Genomic DNA, 27,709 nt, shown 5'->3' on the forward strand with positions numbered 1-27,709 from the left:
TCCCTAAGCAGAGGGTTAAAAATATTTACAACTGGTCAGTAACCATTTCATCTAAATAGCTGGTCAGGCCTAAAGGCAAGAAACACACTGATACAGTACAGAATGTAATAGCAAATTCCAGTACTCTCAACGTGAAGAAAAAAAAAAATTAAGGATATTTAAGAAAATTTTATGACTCCCATAAGTTAATCACAATAGGCATCCCATGGTCTTGAGGTCCTTTCCAATCCTAACTATTCTATGATTCTATGATTCTGCCCATTTCTTTGCCTAGGATGTTTTCTTTCAACCTCCATGACCAATATAAATCTCCCTCTTGCCCCCTTTCTTCTTTTCTTCCACCTCTGTTATTGTTGTATACATCCTTTCATCCTGTCCAGCAAACCCTAGCTTCTTCAATCTTACACTTTTATCACAGCTGCCACTCTCTCAAGCAAAGTTACTCTCTACCATCCCCTGGCTTCCTCATTGCTTAGTGTCCCCTTCATGACTCCAAGTCATACCCTCCTCGTTCACTATTTTCTTGACTATAAAACCATCTTCACAGTTGCATGGAACCTTCCCTCCCTCTTCCCCCAGCACCTCTCCCCAACAGAAATGCTGTGTTTTCAATGGAAACTGGCTTGACTTTTACTTTTTTAATATAGAGTGACAGGATACCTCTTGCCTTGTACATTAACTTGGTATGTGCAATACATATATCGTACTGTTCCAGTACAGGTCCTTTTCCTATTTTTAAGGTTTCATTTAACAGTAAGAAGTAAATTTTGCACTTCCAGAAGTACGCAAAGAGGTGGCTTTCCTGTCATTTTGCTGGAATTAGCACTGCATATCTTGGAGGAGGGGTTGAAAACATAAACAGAGAAGGATACATTAATGGAAAAATCCAAAGAAGGAAGAAAGAAACAAACTGCTCCTCATATCTCCTTGTGATGTTATAAAATAGTGTATTTGCCATTCTTGGTTGCTGCAAAAAGTATTTAATAATTTGTCATATCAATGGGCTAGAACATGTCTTGGGGCTTCTAGTCCTCAGGGAAAGAAAATTTTGACTGCTACAAGATCGATCAGATTAGTTAAGTCTTGTTTTCTGATGGTGAACAGCCAAATTTCTATCCCGGTCATATGCTCAGAAGTATAATGGTGATTGATCTGCTGTGTAATTCACACACAAACTCACTATTTGGTTTATCTACTGTGACATAATTACAAATGCAAACCATACTATCTGCTAAGACAAAGATGCACAGTTTTTCTCATTCCTGTCTCAAAGACAGCACAAGTTTAGCCAACCCAGAATTTAACAGACAGTCAAAGATTTTGTGATTACATGTGCAAAACTTTTGGTTGCTCTGGCTGCTGCAGAAAACCCCTGCTGAACTTCAAGACTCAGTTGTTCGTGCACCTAAAGTAGCTTCCCTGCTTTGAATTATACACCAGCATCATTAGTCCTCTGGTGAAATGACAGAGGGATTTGAAGCGTATCTACCCAACTACACTCCATAGCAATTGCATTTCCAAACAACCATGTTCTCTAATTTGGTAGGGGAACAACTTACCTGTGTTCATGGCTGAACAACAACAAAAGTTTAATTAATTCTGCTGCCTGGCAGCTTAGTCCATAATAACTTTTCCAGAAAATGAAAAGGAAGTAAATATAAGTTGCTATGAAAATCTTGTTATCTCATTCAAGCTTCCTTTTTAGCTCCCTATATGTGGAACCTATATTTGTAGTCAATTTCATGAGCTCTCAAAATCTGATGTTGAGTATTCTCAACAAATACTCTTGCATAATATTATACAGGTAGTATTTATCAGCAACTGCTTAGAGAAGTTTCAATTGTACTCAACTTCATTTAACTAATTTGCTATAACATTTTTAAGAATGCTACATGCAAATTATACATGCTGTTTTGTTTGTGATGTTACAATTAGTATCTACCATCTTGAGCCAAGACAGGCAAGCTAACTGGGTTACTGCAAACAATAATGTAATGAGTAATGTCATTAATGTGTCTAGATGAAAAGCTGCACAAGATCAATAACAAGTTCTGGAAAAATTAGTCCAGGTGCAAGATAAGGTGTAAAATACAGCCAAGAGAAGCTAAATTGAGAAATATTTTGTAGAGATGAACAGAAACTTAATCCTTTCAAATGGCAGACTAACAGAGGTAATGAAAAAAGTGCAGCTCTTTGTTTCATAAGTAAAACTATAATTAAATGCAATTAAAGGTTTAAACCAGCATGAATCAGATTGAATATTAACTGCCAAAGTTTTGGTCAAATTAATATCTGAAGAGCAATTGGCATTATCTACAGATCACTACTGATATGACTACCATGTCAATAATATATACTAAAATTGATGGCAAGGATTAGTTTAGACTCATGCCATGTTCCTTTTTTGGTTCTGCTGTTACATTAAGTAGACAGAAAGAAATTGAATTTTGTAAGAAAGCTATGGTTATGCTATGTAAACCATATGTGTTACATAGAATGTACATCATGTATTATTCAGATTTTAATTTTTTATAAAATAACTCTTTCTTGGTACATTCAGTTCATCATCTAAACAATATTCCGTAATGCTTTGTAAGTCTCCAGAGGCAGCTGCTCAAGACATAGTGTACCCCTGTTTTGATCCATCTCTTCAAAACACAGATCAAATAGTGCAGGGACTGAGACTGTCATCATGATGTTTTCCTTGACTCCACAATCGCAAAGATAACTTCTTCAGCTCACCTTAACCGATTCTGGGAACAAATTCTGACTCACTGCATACAGTGAGCAGTTTGAAGTGCAGCAGCAAAACTCCTCTCACCCATCTATACTTTATTCAGAGATCCAGACTTGGCTATTGATGCTCTGTATCAGTTATGAAAAAGCCAGTTTTGCTTAGTGTGTAAGAAATACTAATTCTACTTTTCAGGTTCACAGGGGGGTAACCACACAGTCTTAGAGGTATATTATTCCTTATGAACTTAAAAATGGCTCGTTTTCTAACAGCTGCATTTGCAGTGAGGTTTCCTTTGATTTCAAAATCATGTGCTGTCTTCATAAAAAAAAATAAAATTGACAGCATCAAGAATTACAAAGTTCACATTATCTCTTACAGCAGGTTACTGTTCTTCATACACAGTTAAATTACAGGTTACCAAATAATTTATTACACCAGCTTAGTGAACATAATTTCTTTTCTAATGTCAATACAGTATTATTAAAAAAAAAGTTGGAAAATAAACAGACTTTTATGTCAGTTCAGAATGAGTTTTTTCTCTCCAATATTACTGCTCTTCCCTGTTTTGACAACTGCTGTTAGAGATACTCATTTTGTCCCAGGACCAAGAAAACCAATTGCAAAATGCACCACGTAAACCACATTTTATTTTTTTTAAATGTATTTTTTGAAATAAGTCTTTCTTATGCACTAAAAAAAAAGCAACTAACACAGTAATGACGAGTTGTTTTCACACAACTCTAGGGTACAGATATATGTATCTGATTTATATATGCTTACATACATATATACATATACACGTAGATGTGTATTCACTAATTTTTATTCTGAAATACACAAAAAAATCATATACTTGATCTATCAATGTTAAAAAAAAGAGGAAAATACACCATTGCCTTTATAATCATTTCACCTGCTTCCAAAATTTAAAGTGTGCAAAAAAGTCCATATTCTGAAAGAAAATGGTTAGCTTTGCATGACTGGAAAGCAGGCAAAAACCAAACAGAAAAATCCCTATACAAAGAATACACAAAACCATGTCCACTCATAACAACATTTAATTTAGCGCTTCATCTAAAAACATTCCAAGGAAATACAAAAACTTACAGTATATACAATAACAAATTTAAAAGCAAAAGTACATGTATTATGTTAGAACTTATAATGAAAAATACTCTTTCAGATTGACTGCTCTGGCATCAATGAGAAATAGGTAACACACAAGACAGGACAGAACAGGAGAGCTCTAGGCTGCTAAGTTTCTCTTAAAGTTTAATTTCTTTTAAGTAAACACAGCCTAACATAGAATTACGGACTACTGCTTTAAAAGACTCTAATATCAGATCCACTTCCATTGCTGTCAGCCACTTTAATGTAAAATATCCAGAAGATAAACCTGAATTAAGAAAAACTTGGCACTCACTGTACCTAGCAAAAAGGACAAAGAATTTTGATGAAACCCTGACAAACACATTACAGTTAACACTAAATAAAAGATTGCTGGGCAAGACCAGCAAAGCAGCACAGTTTACATAGCAACAAATATGGTCTACATCTGCTAGTTTAAGCTGTGGTGATTTCCAGAGATTGTTCCTCAGTTAAATGATAGGCCACAGCACGTTTTTACAGGGACACTAAAATAGGTGGACAGCTCAGTAACTTGTGGATAGCACACTGAGAATTAGTCCCAAGTTATATTAACTGATGAGCTGCTACAAATAAAACATGTTTAAAGTCAAATGCTAAACTAAGAAAGAAAGAAAAAAAAAAACCCCAAACTGGAAAATACATTTTAATCTTCACCTCATGCATGTTCTCAGGCACCATTATCTCCCTGTGTTTAAATTCTATCATAAATGGATTTCTGAGTCATGATGAGGCAATACACAGTAATTACTGGTAATAAGTATAAATTACAATGTACAATCTCCTACTCCATTTAAACATACTGTCTGCCTATACAAGCCATCAAAGCACCAGACCTGCCAGAAGTGAGATCCAGTATATTGATTATAACATCAAGTCAAGCTGGTTCCTAATGATCTAGCAGCTAGCACTTTGTTCTGAGGATTAGAGATTTGTGTTCCAGAATTTGATTTTATCTTATTTACAATATAAGCACAAAATTCATGCTTTACCTTATATGGAATTGTAAGCAAAAAGTACTAAATTGTGTAAGAACAGAAATAAAACTGTTCATATATATATAAAAAAGTATCTAAGTTTACAACTTGATTGAAAGTGTATCTTCAAATGAAAAAATTAGTGGCACAGTACTCTAGCCAAACATTAAAGGAGAAGATAATCCTAAATCCTTAAAGTAAATTGCATTGTATCTCAACAACAAATTACTATATACCTGTTCTGGCCAGAAGCTAGAACAGTATAAACAGATGTCTTTTTGGGGCCCAAAAAACCAGCCAAGCTAAGCCTTTGAAGTGCGTGTAAGTGGGATACATAAAAAGTAAACTTTAGTCATCTTTCCACCAAAAATTACTCATCACTAAATCCTTTCTTAGCTTTTTAAATTACCAACATTTTAAGGATTGAGCAAGGAAATACATCAACGTTTTCCATCTAAGCAAATAGCCCCACTTTCTTTAATCCTCTTTTCTCTCTCAGAGCACTTTATTTTCTTACTGCTCATGAATGGACTATAAATTAAAATTCCTGTGCTTCATCTATTTTATTATTCTGATTTTTCATTTATTTTACAGCTTCACACTAAAGATTCTAGTAAAAATAGTGACCTTAAAAAACAAGCAAAAATTTTTAAAAAAATTAACCAGAACCTCTTCCTTTATTTTTTTGCACATTCCAGTTTACAAGTCATTGCTTCCATTCTCTAGTAAAGTGGCAACATTTTTCTATGAAAATATGTCCAATACAGAAAATCTGCTTTAATGAGGATTGCTTCAATAATAGTTGTGTAATCTCCATCCAGAACCTAATTTTAATGATTAATGGTTTAATCTTACTGCTTTAACATACTTGCTAACTTGAAGGTGTTGAAACATTTCCCAGCTTTCAATGTGGTAGCAATACAGCATGCATGTGTTTCACACCACATAATGGAAGTGTTTGTCATACTCCAGAACACTGGGGTAAATCCAGATTCAGTAAGCCATTTGCTAGCAAATTTCTGTTTATCTTAGGTAAATTATGTGTCAGCAAAGAATGGGCCCAGTGGTTATTTACTATGATATACATGCCTTTTTGGGCCTTGAATTTTATCCTGCTCAAAAATGACAATACTTCACAAAATAACATATGACATTTTAGGGCCTTAAACTTCACTTCTTTGATCATACAGTTAAGATTTACACACATTTTTTATATGTAAATATATATATTTTTTTAGTTGCTGCAAATTGTTAAAGCTGCTGACACAACTTGCTAGACTTCATAATACTAGGGCAAAACCATTTCCCTTAAATGCATACATTCTCTTTCTTTTGTGATGATATACTGTATCTTGAGTTTAGGAGTTTTACTTACAGAGCCAAGGTCTGATGTAAAACTCATTATTATACGAAGACTTCCTGGAAAAATAGTGAGTTTTACAGACCGTATAAAATGTAGAAGAATTTTAGGCCTTCTAGTATTTTTGAAAAATGAAATAAATATGAAAAGAAATGGAATCTGAACTGAGTCAAGCAGAAAAAAAATCCTCACTTCAGTGAGGCAATATAAGAATACATAAGAGAGATAACAATAAAAAATGTAAAGGACAATGAGCAGGTCTTCCACAGGAGAAAACAAAAGCTGACAGAATTAAAATACTCACAAACTTACTCATAAACAGTGGTCAAGAAAAATTATAGCAGTAAAAGTTGAACAAAGAGGAGAAAATAAGGAACACACCAGAAAGTAGAGGCCAGCGAAATACTAAGACTCAGCTAGGGTGTGAAATGGAACTTAACACAGAAGTACAGTGGTTTTTTAAAATATTTTTATCGTTAGGAGTTTTGCCCTTTCACAAATCAGGGTTTGAACTCCTACTACATTTTTGTCCCAAACACTCTTCCAAAGAATTGCAATTAGAGCATTAAGAATGTAAACAGAATGTGAACAGGATGTGCATGGCATACATACTGTGAGTTATCAAGAAAATTAGGATAAATAAGGTTTCCAACAGGACTATTACACCATAGTATCAAGTTCTTGATACATACAAGGACAATGCACCCAAAAGAAGAAATTATATAACTTAAAATTTTGCCCTGTCTCAACTTCCCTTCTGATGCTTCAATATTGAACCTGACCTTAGAAACTGGGGCAGGTCTTTCAAGTACATAGAATCATAGAATAGTTAGGGTTGGAAAGGACCAACCTTACAGCCTTCTATGAGGAAGCAATTAGGTGGAGGGATGATGGTAGAGTGGCAGATGTGGTTTTTCTTGATTTGAGTAAGGTATTTGATATTGTCTCCCACAGCACCCTTATAGATAAGCTAAGGATGTGTGGGCTTGATGATCAGGTAGTGAGGTGGATCAAGAACTTGTTAAAAGGAAGAAGGCAGAGAGTTGTGGTCAATGGGGCAGAATCTAGCTGGAGGTCTGTGACTAGTGGAGTCCCTCAGGGGTCAGTGCTGGGACCAGTGCTGTTTAATATCTTCATCAACGACCTGGAGAAGGAACTGAGTGTACCCTCAGCAAGTTCACTGATGACACTAAACTGGGAGGAGTGGCTGACACACCAGAAGGCTGTGTTGCCATTCAGCGAGACCTGGACAGGTTGGAGAGTTGGGCGGGGAGAAACTTGATGAAATTCAACAAGAGCAAGTGTAGAGTCTTGCATCTGGGGAAGAACAACCCCATGTACCAGTACAGGCTGGCGGCTGACCTGCTGGAAAGGAGTGAAGGGGAAAGGGACCTGGGGGTCCTGGTGGACAGGAGGATGACCATGAGCCAGCAATGTGCCCTTGTGGCCAAGAAGGCAAATGGCATCCTAGGGTGCATTAGAAAGGGTGTGGTTAGTAGGGCAACAGAGGTTCTCCTCCCCCTCTACTCTGCCTTGGTGAGGCCGCATCTGGAATATTGTGTCCAGTTCTGGGCCCCTCAGTTCAAGAAGGACAGGGAATTGCTTGAAAGAGTCCAGCACAGAGCCACAAAGATGATGAAGGGAGTGGAACATCTCCCTTATGAGGAGAGGCTGAGGGAGCTGGGTCTCTTTAGCTTAGAGAAGAGGAGACTGAGGGGTGACCTCATCAGTGTTTACAAATATGTAAAGGGTGGGTGTCAGGATGATGGAGCTAGGCTTTTTTCAGTGATATCCAGTGATAGGACAAGGGACAATGGGTGTAAACTGGAGCATAGGAGGTTCCATGTTAACATCAGGAAGAACTTCTTTACTGTGAGAGTGACAGAGCACTGGAACAGGTTGCCCAAGGGGGTTGTGTAGTCTCCTACACTGGAGATACTCAAGGCCTGCCTGGACAAGTTCTGTGTGATGTACTCTAGGTTACCCTGCTCTTGCAGTGGGGTTGGACTAGAAGATCTTTCGAGGTCCCTTCCAACCCTTGGGATTCTGTGATTCTGTGACCTTAAGATCATCTAGTTCCAACCCCCCTGCCATGAAACTAATGCAGCAACAGTACGCAACATGATGCCAGAAGACAGGTTAGAATAACACTGTGATAAAAATGTAATTGTGACTTTCTCATCAGGGTAGCAGGGAACAGCAATGCCTTATGATAGGATTAATAGGTTACAAAGCTCAACAAAAATGAATGTGAAAATTATTGGAAAATTACACCTCTGTAGCAGCTGCTGTTCTATATGGAGATGCATCACATGCAGGATGGAAATCTCTACTTCTAATCTTATAAAAAGATTGGGAATAGTAGCTCAAAAATACAGAAGAGATGGGGACAAAAGAAACATTATCTAAATATCAAGAACTGTCATAAGGAAAGCAGTGTTACTTCCTGATTTTCACAGAAAAACTGAGCCAGAGATATCTATAAAAAACTGCTATATTAATTCTCTTCTCTCTGAACGAACAAGATGATGGATGATTGTCAAAAGACAATAGAATATTTCAGTTAGAAGTGACCTACTGAATGTTTAAATAAGTTGTACTTACATAATTATTCAAATTTGAAAAGTATGTCATGAAGGAAGAAAAATATTAAATCAGTGAATTACATTAAGAATTCAGAAAAAAAAGGTACTTAATTTTAATTCAAATGAGTAACTATGGGAAAGAAACTACATTGGGACAGTAGGAAATCAATCACTGTATTTACTTTCATTAGTATTTTGAAACAGTGAACTATGTGTTTGTGAAAGAGCTTTAAAAATCATTGGATGTTTTAAAACACATGATTGCACACACACACAATTTAGAAATATTTTTTCTTCTGAATCTTACAGGATTCTGTAAAGCTGGGTGTCATTGAGGCAGATGGGATAGTCTGACTTCCCAAAATGCCTTTTAATTTTCTCCCCAAGTTCCTTTGGGATGCTTGTGACCACCAATATCCATTCCCACCAGGGTTAAGCTAAAAAAGCAAACTGTATTCCTTACCTTTAGACACAAAAACCAAATCTTGAAACAACTGAATCAAAATAAATATGAATTTAACTGCTGCATTGTCTTATTTTGTATGAATGAATGTCATGGTCTCTAAGAAAATTATTATTATGTGGCAGTTACATTTATTTGCTTCTTGCTTATCTTTGCTATTCCTGTGCTTTCCCTATCTGGTTCCTGTCTCACCATGGAAGAGAAATTGTTAAAATATTCCCTAAAAAGCTCCCAAGGCAGCTAATCACAGGAAGCAATTGCATAATTCCAGGAACAGAATTATATGAATCTTAGGTTCCACATATGTTATGAAGTAAATGATGAGAAAATGAACACGAGCTGGCTTCAGTGTGCGCTTGCAGCCTGGAAAGCCAATTGTATCCTGGGCTGCATCAAAAGGAGCGTGACCAGCATGGCAAAGGAGGTGATCCTGCCCCTCTACTCTGCTCTCAGGAGACCTCACTTGGAGTATTGTGTGCAGTTCTGGTGTCCTCAACATAAAAAGGACATGGAACTGTTGGAACAAGTCCAGAGGAGGCCACGAGGATGATCAGGGGACTGGAGCACCTCCAGTATGAAGACAGGCTGAGAAAGTTGGGACTGTTCAGCCTGGAGAAGAGAAGGCTGCGTGGAGACCTCAGAGCAGCCTTCCAGTATCTGAAAGAGGCCTATAAGGATGCTCAGGCGGGACTCTTCATTAGGGACTGTAGTGATAGGACAATGGGTAATCGGTTAAAACTGAAACAGGGGAAGTTCAGGTTAGATATAAGGAGGAAGTTCTTTATTGTGAGGGTGGTGAGGCACTGGAATGGGTTGCCCAAGGAAGTTGTCAGTGCTCCATCCCTGGCAGGGTTCAAGGCCAGGCTGGACGAAGCCTTGGGTGGCCTGGTTTAGGGCAAGGTGTCCCTACCCATGGTGGGGGGGTTGGAACTAGATGATCTTAAGGTCCTTTCCAACCCTAACTATTCTACGATTCTATGATTCTAAATTATTACTTTTTATATGTACAGGCCATACAAATAAATGAGATTAATATGACACTGTATATAAGTCTGTCATAACATTCACTTCTGTTTTAAAATTAAAACTATTTTTCTGTGCTTCACCTGGCCCATTTAATATTATGCATTAATCTGTTAAAAATACCAAACAACAATCAAATCAAACTTTATTCAATTTAAAATAACGTAATGAACAGTATCTTGCACTTGCCTTTTACAGGCTTGGGCTTTTTCTTATTCCATATAGAATGAAAAATTAAGCCATCATAAAAATCAAAAAGTGTACACCTAAATCTTGGAAAGGCACCTTTCATTAAATGGAGAGTAACAACTACTCTGTTTCTGTAAGATTTTTCTGATGCATGCAGAATATATGGATTATGTGTTGGCAGCAGCTATGAGCTTTAGTGAAAGAACTTTCTGCTACTGTCTATTGTCAAACTGGCCAAACAATAGAATAAGTCAACTTCATTAATGTATTTTACTAGCTACCATGCAGCGGAATTCTTGTCACAGAAAAAGCAATGATTTTTAAACTGGAAATGAAAAAAATTATTAAAATGTTACGAGCAGCAAGAACTACATTCAAAGCTATACTAAATCTTCAAATCCTCTTTGTAACAGAATTTCAAAAAAGAAGAAATTCTACTAGCAACTCACTTCTACTTGTATAAAAAAAACATTTTACATCAGTAGCCACTGTTACGACTGTAGTCGAAAGAGCTATTTTGAATACAGCCTGAGCTGTATTTTGTATTGTAGGAGAAATAACAGTATGGTGAGAGGTAAAACAAGAGAAAGGGCAGAATAAGCTTTACTGTCAGATCACCAGTGAGAAGAAAAAAAGAGCAGTAATGTGCCAGATCACCTCTTTACTGACACTTGAAGACATTCTACCTGAGTATATATCTTGACTAACATTACCTGAAAGTCAGTGAGGTTTTCAGAAGGGACAGGAAGAAATAGGTGCATTCTTGATATTGTTAATGATTCAGTCTGACAAATGCTGCTACTGTGCTGCTGAAAAGGAACTTGTCATTGGTACCATTTCTTTGGAAGCATTAATTCTGCATAAAAAGCTAAACATACTGATGGCGAATCCTAAGGAGAGCAAGAAGCTTTTGAAACCCGAGCGCAGAAAAAGATGTGCCAGACTTCAAATATAAATTGTGTAAGATAAATTAGAACTTACAGGTTCAGAGTAAGCTACAATATACATAGGAACACAGGCATATTATGCAAATTTGAGGTTACATGATCAGTGGTTTCCCAAGAAACAGAATGTGCATAGGAAACTTGGTAGGAATGAAGGATTAGGGCAGCAGATGAAGATCAGAAGACAGGCACATCATCAACCTTAGGAATATGAAGAGGGAAATAAATGGACATATATGTGTAAGACTAACTCTGATTGCAGGACAGACTAAGAATCCATGGCTTGAAAAGAGTTTGAAATTGGAATAAGTGGTAGGATAGCTGGAGAAAATCAGAGGCAGAGTACCAAACTAATTTAGAGTCTTACTACTGGCTTGACCACAGAGTGGTCTATGTTGTTGAATGACTTGAAGTGATTCAACAGTAACAGCAAGGCAGTCATTGCTCTACAACACAAATTCATAACAGTTATAATTTGTCAGTTCTCTAAAAATGTTTATTTGTGCCACAACTTAGAGCATGAACAGCTGAATGGCTCTTTGCATCTTTCATTAGTGTCTGTATTCAGTCATTCTATATTAAACTTTTCCAGAGAATTTCATTAATTTTAAGGCCAATTCTTTATTCCATCGTTTAAATATTCTAGTCAGATCAGATGCAGTAAAAAAGAAAGTTTCTGAATAAGACAAAGATATTGTTAAACAAAATTGTAATTCAGTAGCCATTAAACACAAACACAACACTATCCCTATCATCATCATCATCAACTCTTACATCCAATTAAAAAAACATCTATTGAATTATCCTGAGAACAAATTCATACTGGCATAAGATGAGAGAAATGTGCAACTTGAAAGCTAAATCATTATTATAAAAAAGAAAGTCTACACATATCTTCTCATAAAACTAAATTATATATACAAGCATTATCATGCCATTATTATTAATTTATTGTTAAAAGCAGCAATTGGGCATGTTAGACCATGGTCTCTCCTTTAACTATATCAACATCTTTTTTTTTTTTAACTAATTATAGCATCAGCTTTACCCTAATTAGCTAACAACTGTCAATTAAAGAAGAACTGTGAAAGCCTGGTATTCTACCAAGAACATTTCCAATGTACAGTTGGCCAGTGTTCTCTTTCAACATAATGAGAAAGAACAAGTATCCAAAGTTTTTAAGTGCTGGCATTAATTGCAAGAATGCTAGCCAAATTCCAGATTACTCAGTTACATTATGCTTACTTGCACCCTCTCCACACTAGTCTTCATTTTATATCTTAAAAATATAACTGAACAAAACTGTTAGTGCACAATAGCTGTTCTAGTTCTCAAAAAAGAAAAAAAAGGCAGCTGCATCTCAGTAGCAGTGAAAAAACAAAAGGATTCTAATTACATTACATATGTACTTTGCAAATTCTAGACAAGAGCTACAGTGAAAGAACATAAGACAAATGATGCACAGCTAAGAACGTTTATTGAAAAATAAAGATATAATACTAATTCCAAATACTATTCAAAATGTATCAGGCCATTGCATATAAAATAATGCATTCATAAAATGATAAACTCATGTTTTGTAACTGTCTGGAAAAGTCTGGTCTTGGTTTGTATCTCACAGAAACACTATGCCAGAGACTGAATTCAACTCTGCATGACAAAAATGAACCATCTGAATTTTACTTATTACTTAGCTGCCCTTTAAAAAAAAGAGTAAAAGAATAAACGTGGAAACAGCTTTCATGTATCCATACGAAGCATATGACCATTCTGTGCAGAAAAGGATGACTACAAGAAAAATGTTGACATAATTTAAATTCTAACTATGTTATGACACATATGTGTGTGGATGTGGGTAATTATTGTGAATGACTGGAAACATCCTTTGCCAGTATGTTTTACATACAATTTCCTAAGGCAGAGAAATAGTGAATCAAAATTTCAAGGCTCTGTTCAAGAAACTGAACTAAGGCAATTTGTGTTACCTTGATCCCCTTGTTCCATCCCTAATGGAACCCTCTTAAAGGGGTGAGCTAGCTAACTGTACCAGTCACATTTCTTGTCTCAATTCCACCCTGTAATCTTCAACTTTTTTTTACCCCTTGCCTAGTCTTTCAAAGCTGCTCCTAACTACTACATGCAGACTGATCACTACGGGATCACTCTGTATGCCAGAATACTCACCTTTCTGATGGAAGAAAATGTATCACACAGGTATTAAAGAGAGATTGATAATGAAACCAAACAAAAATTATTAAGAAAAATAAGTCATTCAAAAATGGGTAATCAATTCAGTAGCATCACAGTGACTCTTCAAAATAAAAATGCCCTTAATTTTCTATTCCTTTGTTTTAAAAACTTGCTTAAAGCTGTATCTAACTCCCCATAATTTACCATGTCCTTAAGACATGTATTTACTCATTATGCAGAGAGGTTCTTATAAGCTTTCTACTTCCTTTAATTTCCTTATGTGGATTTTCATTCTGTTAGCCAGTTAGGTGCTTTATTTCCATCACTTGCACTGAGCTTTTACTGTTTTGAAGCTTTCTGGATAAAGTGTTCCTTTGCTCTGGAAATGGATAACCTTAAAGCCATAGAATCTCTTCAAGAACTGTCAATGAAAGAGAGTAATTATATACACTTGAAAAAAAAAAGGGGGGCAGGGGAGGGCTGCTTCAGTAAGTCTTTAAAATTCTTACGAATTAAACCAAACAGCATCAGTATTTCAGACATTATTCAATATTGTACGCCACAACTCACTGTGGCATATAGTGATTCCCAACAAATTATACTGGAGACACTGAACTCTCATTTGAAGCTGAAAAATTCTTCAGAACTTGGCTTAAATGTGGAATTGCTATAACTGAACTAAATGGAACCATATTGTCTTAGATACAGCAAGTGAGTTACAGTTCTGTGCAATAGGTTAAATTATGTTCTTCCTTCCTAAGTTGCCAGTATGGAAAATAATGAGAACATCAGCTGTAACACTATGCTTGTTCCTCATGCTGAAGCATTTTGCTGTTTCTTCTTCACATCATCAGAACTTCTTTGCAGTTCTCTTGCCTTAATCTTATCCAGTAATTTAGTGAGGCTTATTCAAGTTAAACCTACCTACTAATAATCCACTTGGCAAACAACACACCCACTTAAGAGTATTTCCCTGCACACAGCATACCTGTAGTTTTCCAGACTGCATCACACATTCTCAGTGTTTTAATGCAAGAGGTACTTGTTTAAAATACAAACAGGCTACTGAAGCAGTAATTGCCATTCTTGGATATGTATTGTATGTACCCACATTAGCATTGCTATTGTTTGTACTACAACTACTTAAATGTAGGATGTTTTTTACAGCACATTCGTATCTTGAAATTCATGCAGATAATAAAAAGAGCAGAATATACCATAGGAACCACAGTTTCCCTCCAGAGACATAACCCCCTAGCCCCAAAACAGAGAAGGAGTGAGAATATTAAGATGAGCAGTAAAAGTACATACAAAATACATCTATTATACACTTACTGGAAGCAAGATATCACTTAAAACATCAGTTCAATCAGCAAGTCTGTTGCCTAATGTTCTTGCTTAAAAATGAATTGTAGAATGGTTAGGGTTGGAAAGGACCTTAAGGTCATCAAGTTCCAGCCTCTCTGCCATGGGCAGAGAAGGCTCACATTAGACCATGCCACCCAAGGCTCTGTCCAACCCGGCCTTGAACACTGCCACGGATGAAGTATCAGAACTATCGGAGTGCTAAGGGAGTGAGCAGAAAATACAGCCTCAAAGTACACAAAACAATGGAATTCTTCATGTAATGAAGGGTAATGTAGTTTATTTATACAATGGCAGGTTAAGCTAAGGAACTCCTTACCACAGACCACTGTCAATATTAAAACATTTACACAAATTCAAAAGCATATGCACATGTTTATGGAGTAGAATGTTAATTGTTCTAGATATGTGGATGCAGGAAGTCCTTCAGCACAATCAGTGGTGGCTGGGAGAATGTTCTGCAGGGTGTCTCAGTATCACAGAAACACAACAGTACATTAATAGACCTTAATATATGCTTCCCCAGAATTTGTTACTGATCATTGTCAGAGACAGAAGACTAGGCTGGACACACACGTGCTCTAAATCAATGAATCTAAAGAGTGATCAGGTATTGGAACAGGCTCCCCATGGAAGTCGTGGAATCAACAGCTCTGGAAGCGTTCAAAACCCGTGTAGATGAGGCCCTCAGTGACATGGATTAGTGGTGGACTTGGCAGTCCTGGGTAGAGGTTGGAGCTGATAATCTTGATGGTCTTTTCCAACCTTGTTGATTTTAAAATTCTATAATACAGCCCTTGTCTTGTGACAACACACAAAACCAAGCAGGAGTCAGTGCAGGGCTCCGGAATCATGGTGTTCTAAATGTCAGTGTGGGGAATGGAATCGAGAGTTGTAGCTAACAAAGAGCTGAGAAAATGAGTGGTGAGCACAAACCTCAAGATCATGGTTTTCTGTATAGGGCTTGATCCTCTTCTGTCCTCAACAGAGACATGACGATCCAGAGGTGACAGGAAGAGAGTACCTGTGCAGGGTGAATATAGTTGAAATTAAATTTCAAAGAAGATGTGATCTTTTCATCATGTCAGAGGGAATAAATAACATTAAGTACAAGGAATAATCACAATATGGAAGGAAAAGTGGAGAAGAAGCCCTGTAAGAAGTGGAGGCTATTTACTGCCTTTGTATCTCCCTAGGAAAAAGACAAGCCAAGCAAAGAACAAAGAACATAACATTACCCAAAAATGGTACTTAAGCATGTTTGTAAGTGATCTTGGTCATGCAGTAACAAATTCTGGCACAAAGAGGAAACCACACATTCTTTCATTACTCTGTATCAGTTTAGGGCTACTACTGTCTGCATATCTTCTATCTAAATGCCATGTAAGAATTCACTCAAATTCATTTGACTTTTCTTAATCTCGGTTGTATTAAGATGAAATAATTCCTCGGTTTAGTATCTTAAAAAATTTAGAAGTACTTTGATTGTCCTTTTGTAATAAAACCTAGAATTCCTTTCTAGTTTTTTATGCATACCACTATCATGTCCACATTATTCAAAACTAATAGCCACAAAAGCTGTAGGTTTGATTATACCACAAGCCCTTTTTTCATTTTTATATATGCAGTTTCTTTCATGAGGGCAAAAAGAATGAAATGTAGCAGATAATCCCTGGTACTTCTGTGCTCAACAGATTGCTGTTTGATGTCTTTTATTTGACCATTATAAATACAACCTATAGACAATTCTATCCTCTTCCAAAGGAAGTCCACAGGAACATACATAAAGTTTGAAATAAACACAGAGTTTTAGGTGAAAAATTCAGATTCATTCCAAAGGCCACTCTTAAGTGTCCAACAGCTACATGATCAGAAGCACACTGTCCTATGGAAAAACAATTTGGAATTTCCAGAACATTCTCAATGGCAGTCCTAGCAGAAAAATAATAGATTAACAGAGCACAGAATAAATAACCTTATTATTTAAAAATACCAGTGTTTTCAACAAGGGTTGAACTAGGGAAACAGTTACCTCACTAGTTGTCTGCAAGTATTTTCCTTTAAGCAATCTCTGAACTGAGCTTTCACAGTGCAGAACACAGATGTCCTTCCAAGTTCTTAAACCCAGGGAAAGAATGAGTTAAAAATTGATTACTACGTAATTCCACCACTACTCAGAATTCTGTAAGAAAGCTACATTAATTTGCAAAGAGCTAAGTGAAACCTAGTTGGAATAGCAGATCACTACTGAATTTGAGAGAAATTCCACATCTTTCTCACAGTTGTAGCTTAAGCAAGATTTTATTCCATCTTAGAAGATGGAAGAACCAATGTTACTTATAAACAAAATCACATATTTAGAATTCCACTGAATATGACAATGAACTTGAAGGAATACATTCCATAAAAAAATTCTAAAGATACAGGAAGTACCAGCTTTTCAAAGTCAGAAGTGATATGGTAAGAAGTTCTAAACGCAATATAAACCAGTTCTTGTTTGCATTTTTTAAATCAACATACATTCATGTTAATGACTACTTACACCAACATGTAAGTATATATAAATACATATATATATTGATTTCTGGAGCTGAGGAAAGAATTTCACAATGAAGGTACAACAGATCTGTTCTTTGCCCTCTGACACACCAAAAACACACTCTGATAATAGATACCCCCACTACAAATATTATATTGAAAAAACAAAATCACGGGGTTTTTTTCTTCCCCTAAAGAGTGCATGTTTTTATAACATAAAACTTTAAATATTTAAAAGGATTTTTTGAACACCTGCCCTGAAAGCACTTTCACCCTCTTAAGTTTCCTGTAACTCAATTTATTCATATGCTACTAATTTTACAATGACCTCTCAAGATATAAATGACTAGCCAGTTATACATTAACTCTTGCAAAACCCAGTAACTTATCTGCATGTGAAGCACACACTCTGTAAAAGCACAGAGATTTAATCTGAAGACTTCTAGAGGAACAGAATCTGTGATATTCCGAGTTGTTACATCAACTGCTGATCATTGTCACTTTTGGAAATTACTGCCAGCTTGCTTTCTGCCTGTCAGTAACCACTAGATGCTCTTGCTCCCATCTTTTATAGATTAAATGATCCTTTAGGATTCTGTTGCACTGAAAGGCACTTGAAAACTCAATTCCATCAACTGCAGATCTTTCTCCAGAGAAACTGGCCAATTTAGATTGCCATGGTATGCACTGTATTTTCCAGATGTAATTTCCTCCCTTACAGTCTACATTTTTCTAACACACTCCTCAAATCGGACGCACCCAAACTATACACAATTACTTCAGCACGATCCTAAAGCAAAGATAACATCACAGACAACAGCAAAGAACAGTGCCAGCGAGGCTCATTTCAAACCCAGCTCAGATCCCCAAACTGTCTTACCGTGGAGCCACAGGAGCAGCTGTATTGGCGCACAGATGCTTCAGACTTCTTACACAAACATTGCTGTTGAAAAACACCCTTGTAAACGCGTAGCACGCATTCAACCTGTCACAGCTTTCTTCAGCAGTCCTTGCTCTCCCTCCCCCTTTCATACGGTGCAAACAGAGTAATCTGTGCCATTATCTGAACTGATTTGGAGAAAATTACCCTGAATTAGTTTTTTTCTCGTTTTCCTTCTTGCCAGGCTGCCTTTCAGCCCGGGACTCCTCCGCTGAGCACCATCTGCGCTAGCACCAAAGCGGTTTCAGCGGGGAGCAGCGCAAGGTCGGGGTGGAATGGGCAAGTTTTAGACACATTAAACAAGCAGTGAACCGCAGCCAGGAGAAGGCGCTGGGGCAGGCGAGAAGAGCGGCTGAGGCGGACTCCGCGCCGCGCTGACAGACCTCACAGCAAGCGGCGCGGGACAGCGAAGAGATCGCCGAGGGGCAAGGGCCGCTGATCGGCTGTGTCCAGCGGGACCCTGCCCCCAGCGTCCTTCGCAGTTCAGGGGCAGCCCAAAGGCAGCCCCGCGCTCGCCCGCTCGGCTCCAGGCAGACCCTCCTCAGGGACGACGCGGCTGCGGCTCCTGCTGCCCTGCTCTACCTGCCGAGCCACCAACTGCCCGCCAGCTGCTGCAACACCAGCGTGCTCACCCCACTCCTCACACCGAGCCCACCCTCCTCCTCCTCCTCGTCACCGTCTGCCCGCCCAATCCACACCCGCCGCCCCGCCCCACCTGCAGCGCAAGCGCACAGCGCAGCGCGCTCCTCCGGGGGGTTAGCGGAGCCAGCGGGCGGGTACCTTTGCCCTAACCCCTCCTCACCCCTCCACCGCGCACGCGGAGCGTCCGGTCGTCGTGGCAACGGGACGCGGTACCGGTTGCATGTGAGGCTGCAGCCGCCGCGGGACATGTCCGGGATCTTGTGCGAGTGGCTGAATGAAGAGGTGCAGCTCTCCCGCAGCCTGGGTGAGTGAGGGCCCCGCTGCGGTGCGGGCGTGCAGGGGCTAGGGGGTGTAGCAGGCTTGCCCGTCAGCGCGGGGGGCTGCCTGCCGCAGGGTCAGGGGCGAGGGGGTTCCGAGGGCCGCCTGCATGAGCCCTCCCGCTTCCCGTGTCTAGATACCCCCGCAGGTACACTATTAACCTTCATGCGTAAGACGGTGACTTTCGAGATGAAGTTAAGTTTCCTCAAGGCGCAAATGCTCTCAGGGAGTATGAGGAGCTCATGCTTCATTTGCTAATAAGGACTCCGGAGGATAAGAGTATTTTCATATGTTTGCAAAGCAGTTTGCAGAGCTTAGCTTTACATGGCAGGTGTTGTGCTGGCTTTGGAGAAGCATTTCTTCTGCAAGGAGGGAGCAACTTCCCATGGAAGAGAGATACTTTAGGTCTAGCTTTGTTTTCATTTGCATTTTTTAATTTTGATTGCGTAAAGCTTATGTTGCAAAGTAAGTACACTGAAAGCAGATTTACTGGTGGCTTAAAAACTAGCTACTGCTTGATCAACCTCCTAAAATTCCTGTGAATTATTTAATAAAGTTTGGACAACTTTTTAAATGAAAATAATAATCTATTGTATTATAATTATTCTATGAAAAATTTTGTTTGTTTTTGCTAACAACAAAAACCCCAAACTTAGTTCCAGGATCATTTTCGGAAGAGTTTTCTAATGGCTACCTCCTAGGAGAACTCCTATACAAATATGGTCTTCAGGATGACTTCAATCAATTTTCACAGAGCAGGTTAGTACATATGCCTAACATGTCTGTACAGAAATTAAGCAAAATATTTAGTTTTCAGATAGGATTGGCTAATGCACAGTGGGAAATATATCTAGAACTTACCAAGATTTGATACATTTATGAGTGAGTCAAAAGCTACTTGTATCTGATGCATGGATTAGCTTCGTATTTCCAGAGAGAGGGTAATTCTTAAAGAAAATTACGCATTTTGACTGAAACTATGATAATAGCAGGTTGGACCAAAAAGTTCTACAGGCCCTCACAGCCACAGGCTATGCAGACAACTTACTTAGAGCAGCTGTGTAGAGATGGACTTGAGGGTGTTGATTGATGAGAAAATGATCATGAGCCAGCAGTGTGCACTCACAGCCCAGAAAGCCAACTGTATCCTGGGCTGTATCAAAAGAAGCATGACCAGCAGGTCAAAGGAGGTGATCCTGCCCCTCTACTCTGCTCTCATGAGACCTCACTTAGAGCACTGGGTGTAGTTCTGGTGTCCTCAGCATAAAAAGGACATGGAACTGTTGGAACAATTCCAGAGGAGGGCCACGAGGATGATCAGGGGACTGGAGCACCTCCCGTATGAAGACAGGCTGAGAAAGTTGGGGCTGTTCAGCCTGGAGAAGAAAAGGCTGCGTGGAGACCTCATAGCAGCCTTCCAGTATCCGAAGGGGCCCTCCAGGGATGCTGGGGAGGAACTATTCATGAGGGACTGTAGTGATAGGACAAGGGGTAACGGGTTGAAACTTAAACAGGAGAAGTTCAGGTTAGATATAAGGAAGAAATTCTTTACTGTGATGGTGGTGAGACACTGGAATGGGTTGCCCAAGGAAGTTGTGAGTGCTTCATCCCTGGCGGTGTTCACGGCCAGGCTGGACAGACCCTTGGGTGACATGGTTTAGTGTGAGGTGTTTCTGCTCATGGCAGGGGAGCTGGAACTAGATGATCTTAATCCTATCCATTTTCTGGTGCTATGAATCAAGGATGTCTCTACCACTGGATATACTAACACTGTCCCCAGGAGCTGCGTAGAGCTAGGAGTCCAGAGGTGTGGTGTGATGGTGACCATTACGTCTTCACTAAAATGAAAACGGTGGAGATGTATTGTGAGGCTGAGAGAGTGTATGCACGCTCAGTAAATGTGATGATGTACAACAGGACATGATTCCCAGTACCAACTGGAGCAAATGCTGAGAGTGTCAGAGGCCTCAACTCAGATTGCTGTCCAGACAAAGGATGCAGTTCTCCATGTTTCAGACTGTAGGAAATACCCAGAATCTTTACCAAGCTTTGGGCAGGGTGTGGTGGCAGTTTTTTCTTCAGAGGTGTGTGCTCGTAGAGGATATGTGTCACAAAGTCAAGCTGCTACAGAAGGAAGTCAGTAGGCTGTTCATCATCACAGATGATGAAAAGGATATTGACTGGATGTTCCCTGAGACACTACAGATACCAGAACCTGAGCACACAGCTGTGCTGAGAGAGGGGCAGGCAAAATCTGTGCTTGTTGGGTTGGGAAAAGGAGATTACTGGCAGCTTGTGACTTCTGGCAAGAGTAGGCATGTTTTGGCTCAGCTGATCTGCAGCTGCAGAACAGGATCATTGCCTTGGTGTCAGATGAGAGGCTGATAGCTCTGTGCAATAATCTGAGCTGGCTCAGTCTGAACCACCCCAGGGCAGCAGGAGGAGAAGGTGAGGGATAGCAGTTGGAGACTTTCTCTTGCAGAAGGTGGAGGTACCCGTCTGCTGACCTCATATGCTAGCCAGGGAAGTTTGCTGCTTGCTGAGGGGTGGGTCAAGGGCTGCAGAAGCTTGTCTAGCTCTTATACTGTTACCCCTGCTGCTCTCCTGTATGGACAGCAAGGGTACTGCCAGATAGACCTGGACCATATCAAGAGTGACTCTAGAGGCAAAAGTCAAAGGTGTAGGGGGCCCAGGTGTTTTTTCCCTTAATTCTTCTGGTGAGGTGGAAAAGCTTGATAAGGATAGATTCTACGGGTTGTGCAGCTGCTGTCAACATCAGGGATTTGGTTTTTGTAGTCATGGGATTCTCTCTGAAGATGGAGGAATGCTAGGAAGAGATGGATCCATCTGACCAGGTTGGGCATATCTTTGCCAACAGGCTAATGCTGATGAGCCATAAACTAGGAATGGGGGCTGCAAAGAGATGGTTACTCTCAAACAGGTAAAGAAGTGGTGGTCTAGACTGGCAAGCAAGAGGAGGAGGGTGATGTAAATAAGAGGGAAAAAACAGTGCCCCAGTCTGCCCACCCCAAATATATGCATGCAATTAAGGAAGTGCTGAGAAGATGGCATTATGGGGAAAGCATTCACACTTTTTCTGGTATGTGCTTGAAAAGAAACACTGCCAAGCGCAAGCAATGCAGAAGGTCTCTGGAGTGCAATGATGATAACTTCCTGAGAAACGTGATTGAGCTGCTGAAGAGGGGAAATGTTCTACTAAACCTAGTATGTATTATCTGCAGTGACCATGACATGGTGAAGTTCATGATCTGGAGAGGAATGGGCAAGCTAAAGGGAGGCTAGAGAAAACAGATGCTTCCGTTCTGCACAGGAGAGAATCACAAATGACCATAACTCACCGTTGTTTCTTCTTGATGTTTGTCTTAAGGCAGGTTTTATTGTGAGGGACTGGTCTCTCTGCCTTTGACAAGACTGTTAACACTGGTTCCTCTTCTATCGCATTATGTGCTTTGTCCACCGTACCCAGGGCATTTACTTATTCAGTAAGGGTCTCTCAGAGGATAAGAATAAGTTTCTTTAACCTCTCCATGCTGTAACTTTCTTAACCCTTTCCTTACCCCTTGTGGTGCTGCCTTCCTGCTGGTGGAAAACAGATCCAGGCCCAGCCTCTGTGGCCATGATGAGCTGGCTTACAAGCATCATAGATGGCAGCGTACAGCTCCATTGGTCAATATCCCTCTCAGACTCTCAAATATTCAGTCTGCATGGAAAAGGCTGAATTACTTAATGCCTTTTCTGCCTCGGTCTGCTTTACTTGTAAAACTCTGACTCAGAAATCACAAGCCCTTAAGACTAGCAGGAATGTCTGCAGCAAGAAAGATTTACCCTTGGTAGAGGAGGATCGGCTTTAAGGAACATTTACATAAACTGGAAATACACAAGTTCATGGGACCTGATGGCATATGCCCACACATACTGAGGGACCTGGCTGATGTCATTGCTAGACCACTCTTAATTATCTGTTCAAGGTCATGGTAACTGGGGGCAACTCCTAGGATGAGAAGAGTGTAGCTGCCACCCTCTCTTCAAGGAGAGCAAGAAGGGGTCACTGGGAATATTGAAGACAATCAGCACCAATTTAGTCCCTAGGAACTGATGGAGCAAATAAGCATGGAAACATTTCCAAGTACAGTAAAGACAGATGACTGGGAGCTGTCAACATGGCTTTAGGAAGGGGAAAGCACACCTGACAACCTGACAGTGTTCTACAGTGAGGTGGCAGGCTCAGTGGTTGATTAGAAGATGGTTATATTTACTTTTGACACTGTCTTCCTTCACATCCTCATAGACAAACTGATGAGATATGGACAATGTAACTGGACAGTGAGATGGACACAAAACTGCCTGAACTGCCAGACTCAAGGGGTTGTGAGCAGCAATGTGAAGTGCAGCTGATAGTCAGCAATCACTGGTGTAGCCCAAGTGTGGATTGTGAGACCAGTATCATTTATCATCTTCATTACCAACCTGCACAACTGAGACACAGTGGACCCTCAGCAATCTGGAGGGTGCAGTCAATACACAAGATTGCTGTTCTGCCCTTCAGAGGGACCTTGGCAGGCTGGAGGAAAGGGCTGACAGAAAAGACACAGATGTCTTTGAGCAAGTCCAGGGAAGGGCCTTGGCAGTTATTAAGTTCTGCGAGTATCTGGCATATGAGAGGGAGGAGGACTGTGTGTGTTGTTTTTTACCTCAGTACTTCACAACTTTGTAAAGATAATTTGACGTTTTCATCTTTCTTAATTGTTTTCTGATATTGAACTTTTGACAACTATTTAGAATTGAGACAGTATTTTCTCAATTACAAAATATTTCTTCTGCACCTTAATTACTGTGGTGTGATACTCATTGTATAGGCTTGGAATCCTGCAAGAACCTTTAGCTGTCTGATCTTAATATCTATAAGGTAATACTTTGAAAATTTAGACTGTGCTCTGAAGGAACAGTATGTTTTTCATGGATCATTTGATAAGCTGGTGTCACTTTAATATATCTTAGCATAGTCTAAGGCAAAATCATACCTGTTGGGATGGTGGTGGGATAAATGTAATCTAGAAGGCACTAACAGAGAAGAATGTGGGTCATTGTGACTGACTACTCAAGGTCTTACAGGTTGGGCAGAGAAGAGATTCAGAGCAGTCACGTGGAGAAGGACTTGGGAGTGCTGCTCAATGAGAAAATGAACTTGAGCAGCAGGTTTCAGTGTGTGCTCGCAGCACGGAAAGCCAACAGTATCCTAGGCTGCATCAAAAGGAGCGTGACCAGCATGGCAAAGGAGGTGATCCTGCCCCTCTACTCTGCTCTTGTGAGACCTCACTTGGAGTACTGTGTGCAGTTCTGGTGTCCTCAACATCAGAAGGACATGGAACTGTTGGAACAACTCCAGAGGAGGCCACGAGTCTGATGAGGGGACTGGAGCACCCCCAATATGAAGAAAGGCTGAGAAAGTTGGGGCTGTTCAGCCTGGAGAAGAGAAGGCTGCATGGAGACCTCATAGCAGCCTTCCGGTATCTGAAGGGGGCCTATAGGGATGCTGAAGAGGGACTCTTCATTAGAGACTGTAGTGACAGGACAAGGGGTAACAGGTTAAAACTTAAACAGGGGAAGTTTAGATTGGATATAAGTTAGAAATTCTTTACTGTTAGGGTGGTGAGGTACTGGAATGGGTTGCCCAGGGAAGCTGAGAATGCTCCATCCCTGGCAGTGTTCAAGGGCAGGTTGGATGAAGCCTTGGATGATATGGTTTAGTGTGAGGTGTCCCTGCCCATGGCAGGGGGTTGGAACTGAACGATCTTAAGGTCCTTTCCACCCCTAACTATTCTATGATTCTATGTCCAAGACATAAAAGCGAGGGAATAATAATTGAGAAAATGATACTACTTTTATAAAGGAATACTACTGTAAAACTTTTTCCAATTTGGTTGTTCATAGTGGAAAAAAAAGAAAAGATTGTGGGTTTCCCTGAAAATTGTCTTGAAATAAGCTTTTTGTATTAGAAAGCAAGGTTAAGAAATTCCATCTGATCTGATTACAGAACAAAACAGAAGTGGTATCATCACAGCTTCTCAATGTATGTGAGGTGATTTATGACAACAGGGCTTTTGCTCAAACGGCAGAAAAAGTTTCAATAGTTGTGAGCTGTAGTTATATATAATTGTGTAAGAAATAAGGTACGAGCTATTATGGTGAGAATTATGAGCTCCTGAACTGTTTCCTCTAGGATGAGTTCTGTGTTACCTGGACATCTTAAGTTAAAAGTGGACATTTATGTACAATTATGCACATGTACAATATATAATTATGTACAATAAGTACAATTATGCTGTAGCTCAGTAGACCTCAAAAGCTTGTTGGTTCATGTGAAAAAAACTGTTGTGAACTCAAGTGCCAGAGCAGTGTAGAATGCATGATGTTCTGACTCAGGTTGAAATTAATGGATTTTTTAAATTAAATTTGGTGTGTTAATTGTAATACCGTGATATTTATTGATATTGGGTTTTGTCCTGTGTAGCTGTTGATTTTGAGTGCTTCCACAGGAGAATCTGCATATCAAGTGAAACATTAACCTGCAATCCACTATTTCAGTTTTGAATGTGAAATACTTATTGAGGCCATAGTCTTTTGTTTTCCACACTAGTCCAACCCATCTTTGCTTTCTTTTTATTGGAGAAGTATGACAAAGTGTTGTGTGGGTTAAGGGACTATCTGTCCTTTTTTTTTTTATTTTTTCTAACTTTTGCCTGCTTGGAGCTCAAGTGAATTGATACAATTTATAGAGAAATTTCATTCTAATTCTGTACTCTTTTCGGATGGTATAAAATTAACTGCAATCTGGGGTAAGCTTTTGCTGTCAGATCCACTTTGTGTGTGAATGTATCAACTTTTATGTAACCCAATGTGTTCTCTATTTTTTCCAAATGTTATGCTTGCTAGACCAATGCAGTTTCATGTACTGCAGTATAAAACCCAAGACAAAGAGTGTATCATATTATTTTAAGGAAGTCCCCCATGTTTTCCCCTACTATCTCGATAAAATGTCATGACCATGCTTATTGAAGCAAGGTAGAATTGAAAATAAGTTTATGCTCTTTTTTTTTTCTTTGTTGTTCTTAATCATATAGGGTTGCAATTGCAAAACTTAACAATTTTTCTCGCCTGGAGCCCACGCTTCATCTCCTTGGTGTGCAGTTTAATGAGAATGTGGCCCAAAACATCATGACAGGACAGCATGGGGCTGCAACAAAGCTGTTATATGAATTGTATATTGCCTTGGAAAAAAAGAGAAAGACAAAGCTCACCAGAGTAGCCATGGAAGCAATGATACCTGCAGCAACTGTAAAGCTTAAGTCTATTGAAAGTGTTTTGTATCGAGAGGTAACTAGCTGTGCCTATTTTGTATAAATATATAGGAAAAAACATAGCAGGTTTACATGTACGTTCCAAGCATGATGTATGCTTCCCTCCCCACTTTTTAAATCTCCTGTTCAAAATCTCATATTTATATGGAAAAGAAGCAGTCCTTAGTCATATTTTTTACACAGAGACCATGGATTACACAGTTTATCTGTGACTCATGAAGATATTGATTATCTGTGGTTTGTGTTCCTTTGTTTTGGCTCATTCTGTGTTACGTATAGCAACAAAGGCTTGTAGTTGCTCACCAGCTGCCTTTTTACTCATTTCATAAGTACAGATTGCAGACTCTACTGTGGTCTGGGTATCAACTTAAACTAATTTCCCCTCCAGGAAGCCTATTTGTAATTGTGTTGAGCTTTGTACCACAGTGGTTTGGTTCCTTCTCTTGCATATCTTTCCATATATTTATACTACACTCCAGTCTGCAATAACCATATGCTGAGTAATACAAAGAGGAAAAAACAAAGGAGAAAGACAGTATCTGAGAGGAAGTCAGTATTGATGTAATAGATTCTGTTAAGGACATTCTTGTCTTCAGCAGTAATGTTCAGCATATGCAGACCATAATTTGCTATCAGGATGAACAATCTTTGAGAAGCTATATGTTGTAAATCAAATTCTGCTGGGTGAAATGTCACTTTTTTTTTTTCTGACACACTTCCTGAAAAACGGTCTAGAAGCAGAAAGTTGTCCAACAAGCACAAGGATAGTACAAAACAGTCAAAACATCCCTTCACATATAGAGGATCAGCTTAAAGAACATAAAGGAACTGAGAATGGCTCCTGTCAATTAGAATCATATTTGAATTGTAAAATAGCTGAGGTTGGAAGGGGCCTCTTGGGTCACTTAATCCA

The 27,709-nt window shown here is 39.3% G+C and overlaps 2 protein-coding genes across 2 annotated transcripts in view; one reads left to right on the plus strand and one right to left on the minus strand.

The window, feature by feature from the left end:
* Positions 1–19,055, minus strand: part of PRLR (prolactin receptor) — a 151,122-nt gene extending 132,067 nt beyond the window's left edge. Inside the window, exons 1-4 of the mRNA XM_034072969.1 lie at positions 18,605–19,055; positions 18,398–18,460; positions 17,012–17,096; positions 15,916–16,003 (exon numbers count right to left, since the gene is read on the minus strand). The gene's annotated coding sequence lies outside the window, so the exon portion shown is untranslated. The remainder of the gene's footprint in view (positions 1–15,915; positions 16,004–17,011; positions 17,097–18,397; positions 18,461–18,604) is intronic.
* A 256-nt stretch (positions 19,056–19,311) lies between these two features.
* Positions 19,312–27,709, plus strand: part of SPEF2 (sperm flagellar 2) — a 65,844-nt gene continuing 57,446 nt past the window's right edge. Inside the window, 3 exon segments of the mRNA XM_031051584.2 lie at positions 19,312–19,403; positions 20,074–20,176; positions 26,560–26,812. Coding sequence (XP_030907444.2) covers positions 19,346–19,403; positions 20,074–20,176; positions 26,560–26,812 — 414 coding nt within the window. The 5' untranslated portion in view covers positions 19,312–19,345.

Source organism: Melopsittacus undulatus, chromosome Z, assembly GCF_012275295.1.
Source record: "Melopsittacus undulatus isolate bMelUnd1 chromosome Z, bMelUnd1.mat.Z, whole genome shotgun sequence".
Taxonomy (NCBI): domain Eukaryota; kingdom Metazoa; phylum Chordata; class Aves; order Psittaciformes; family Psittaculidae; genus Melopsittacus; species Melopsittacus undulatus.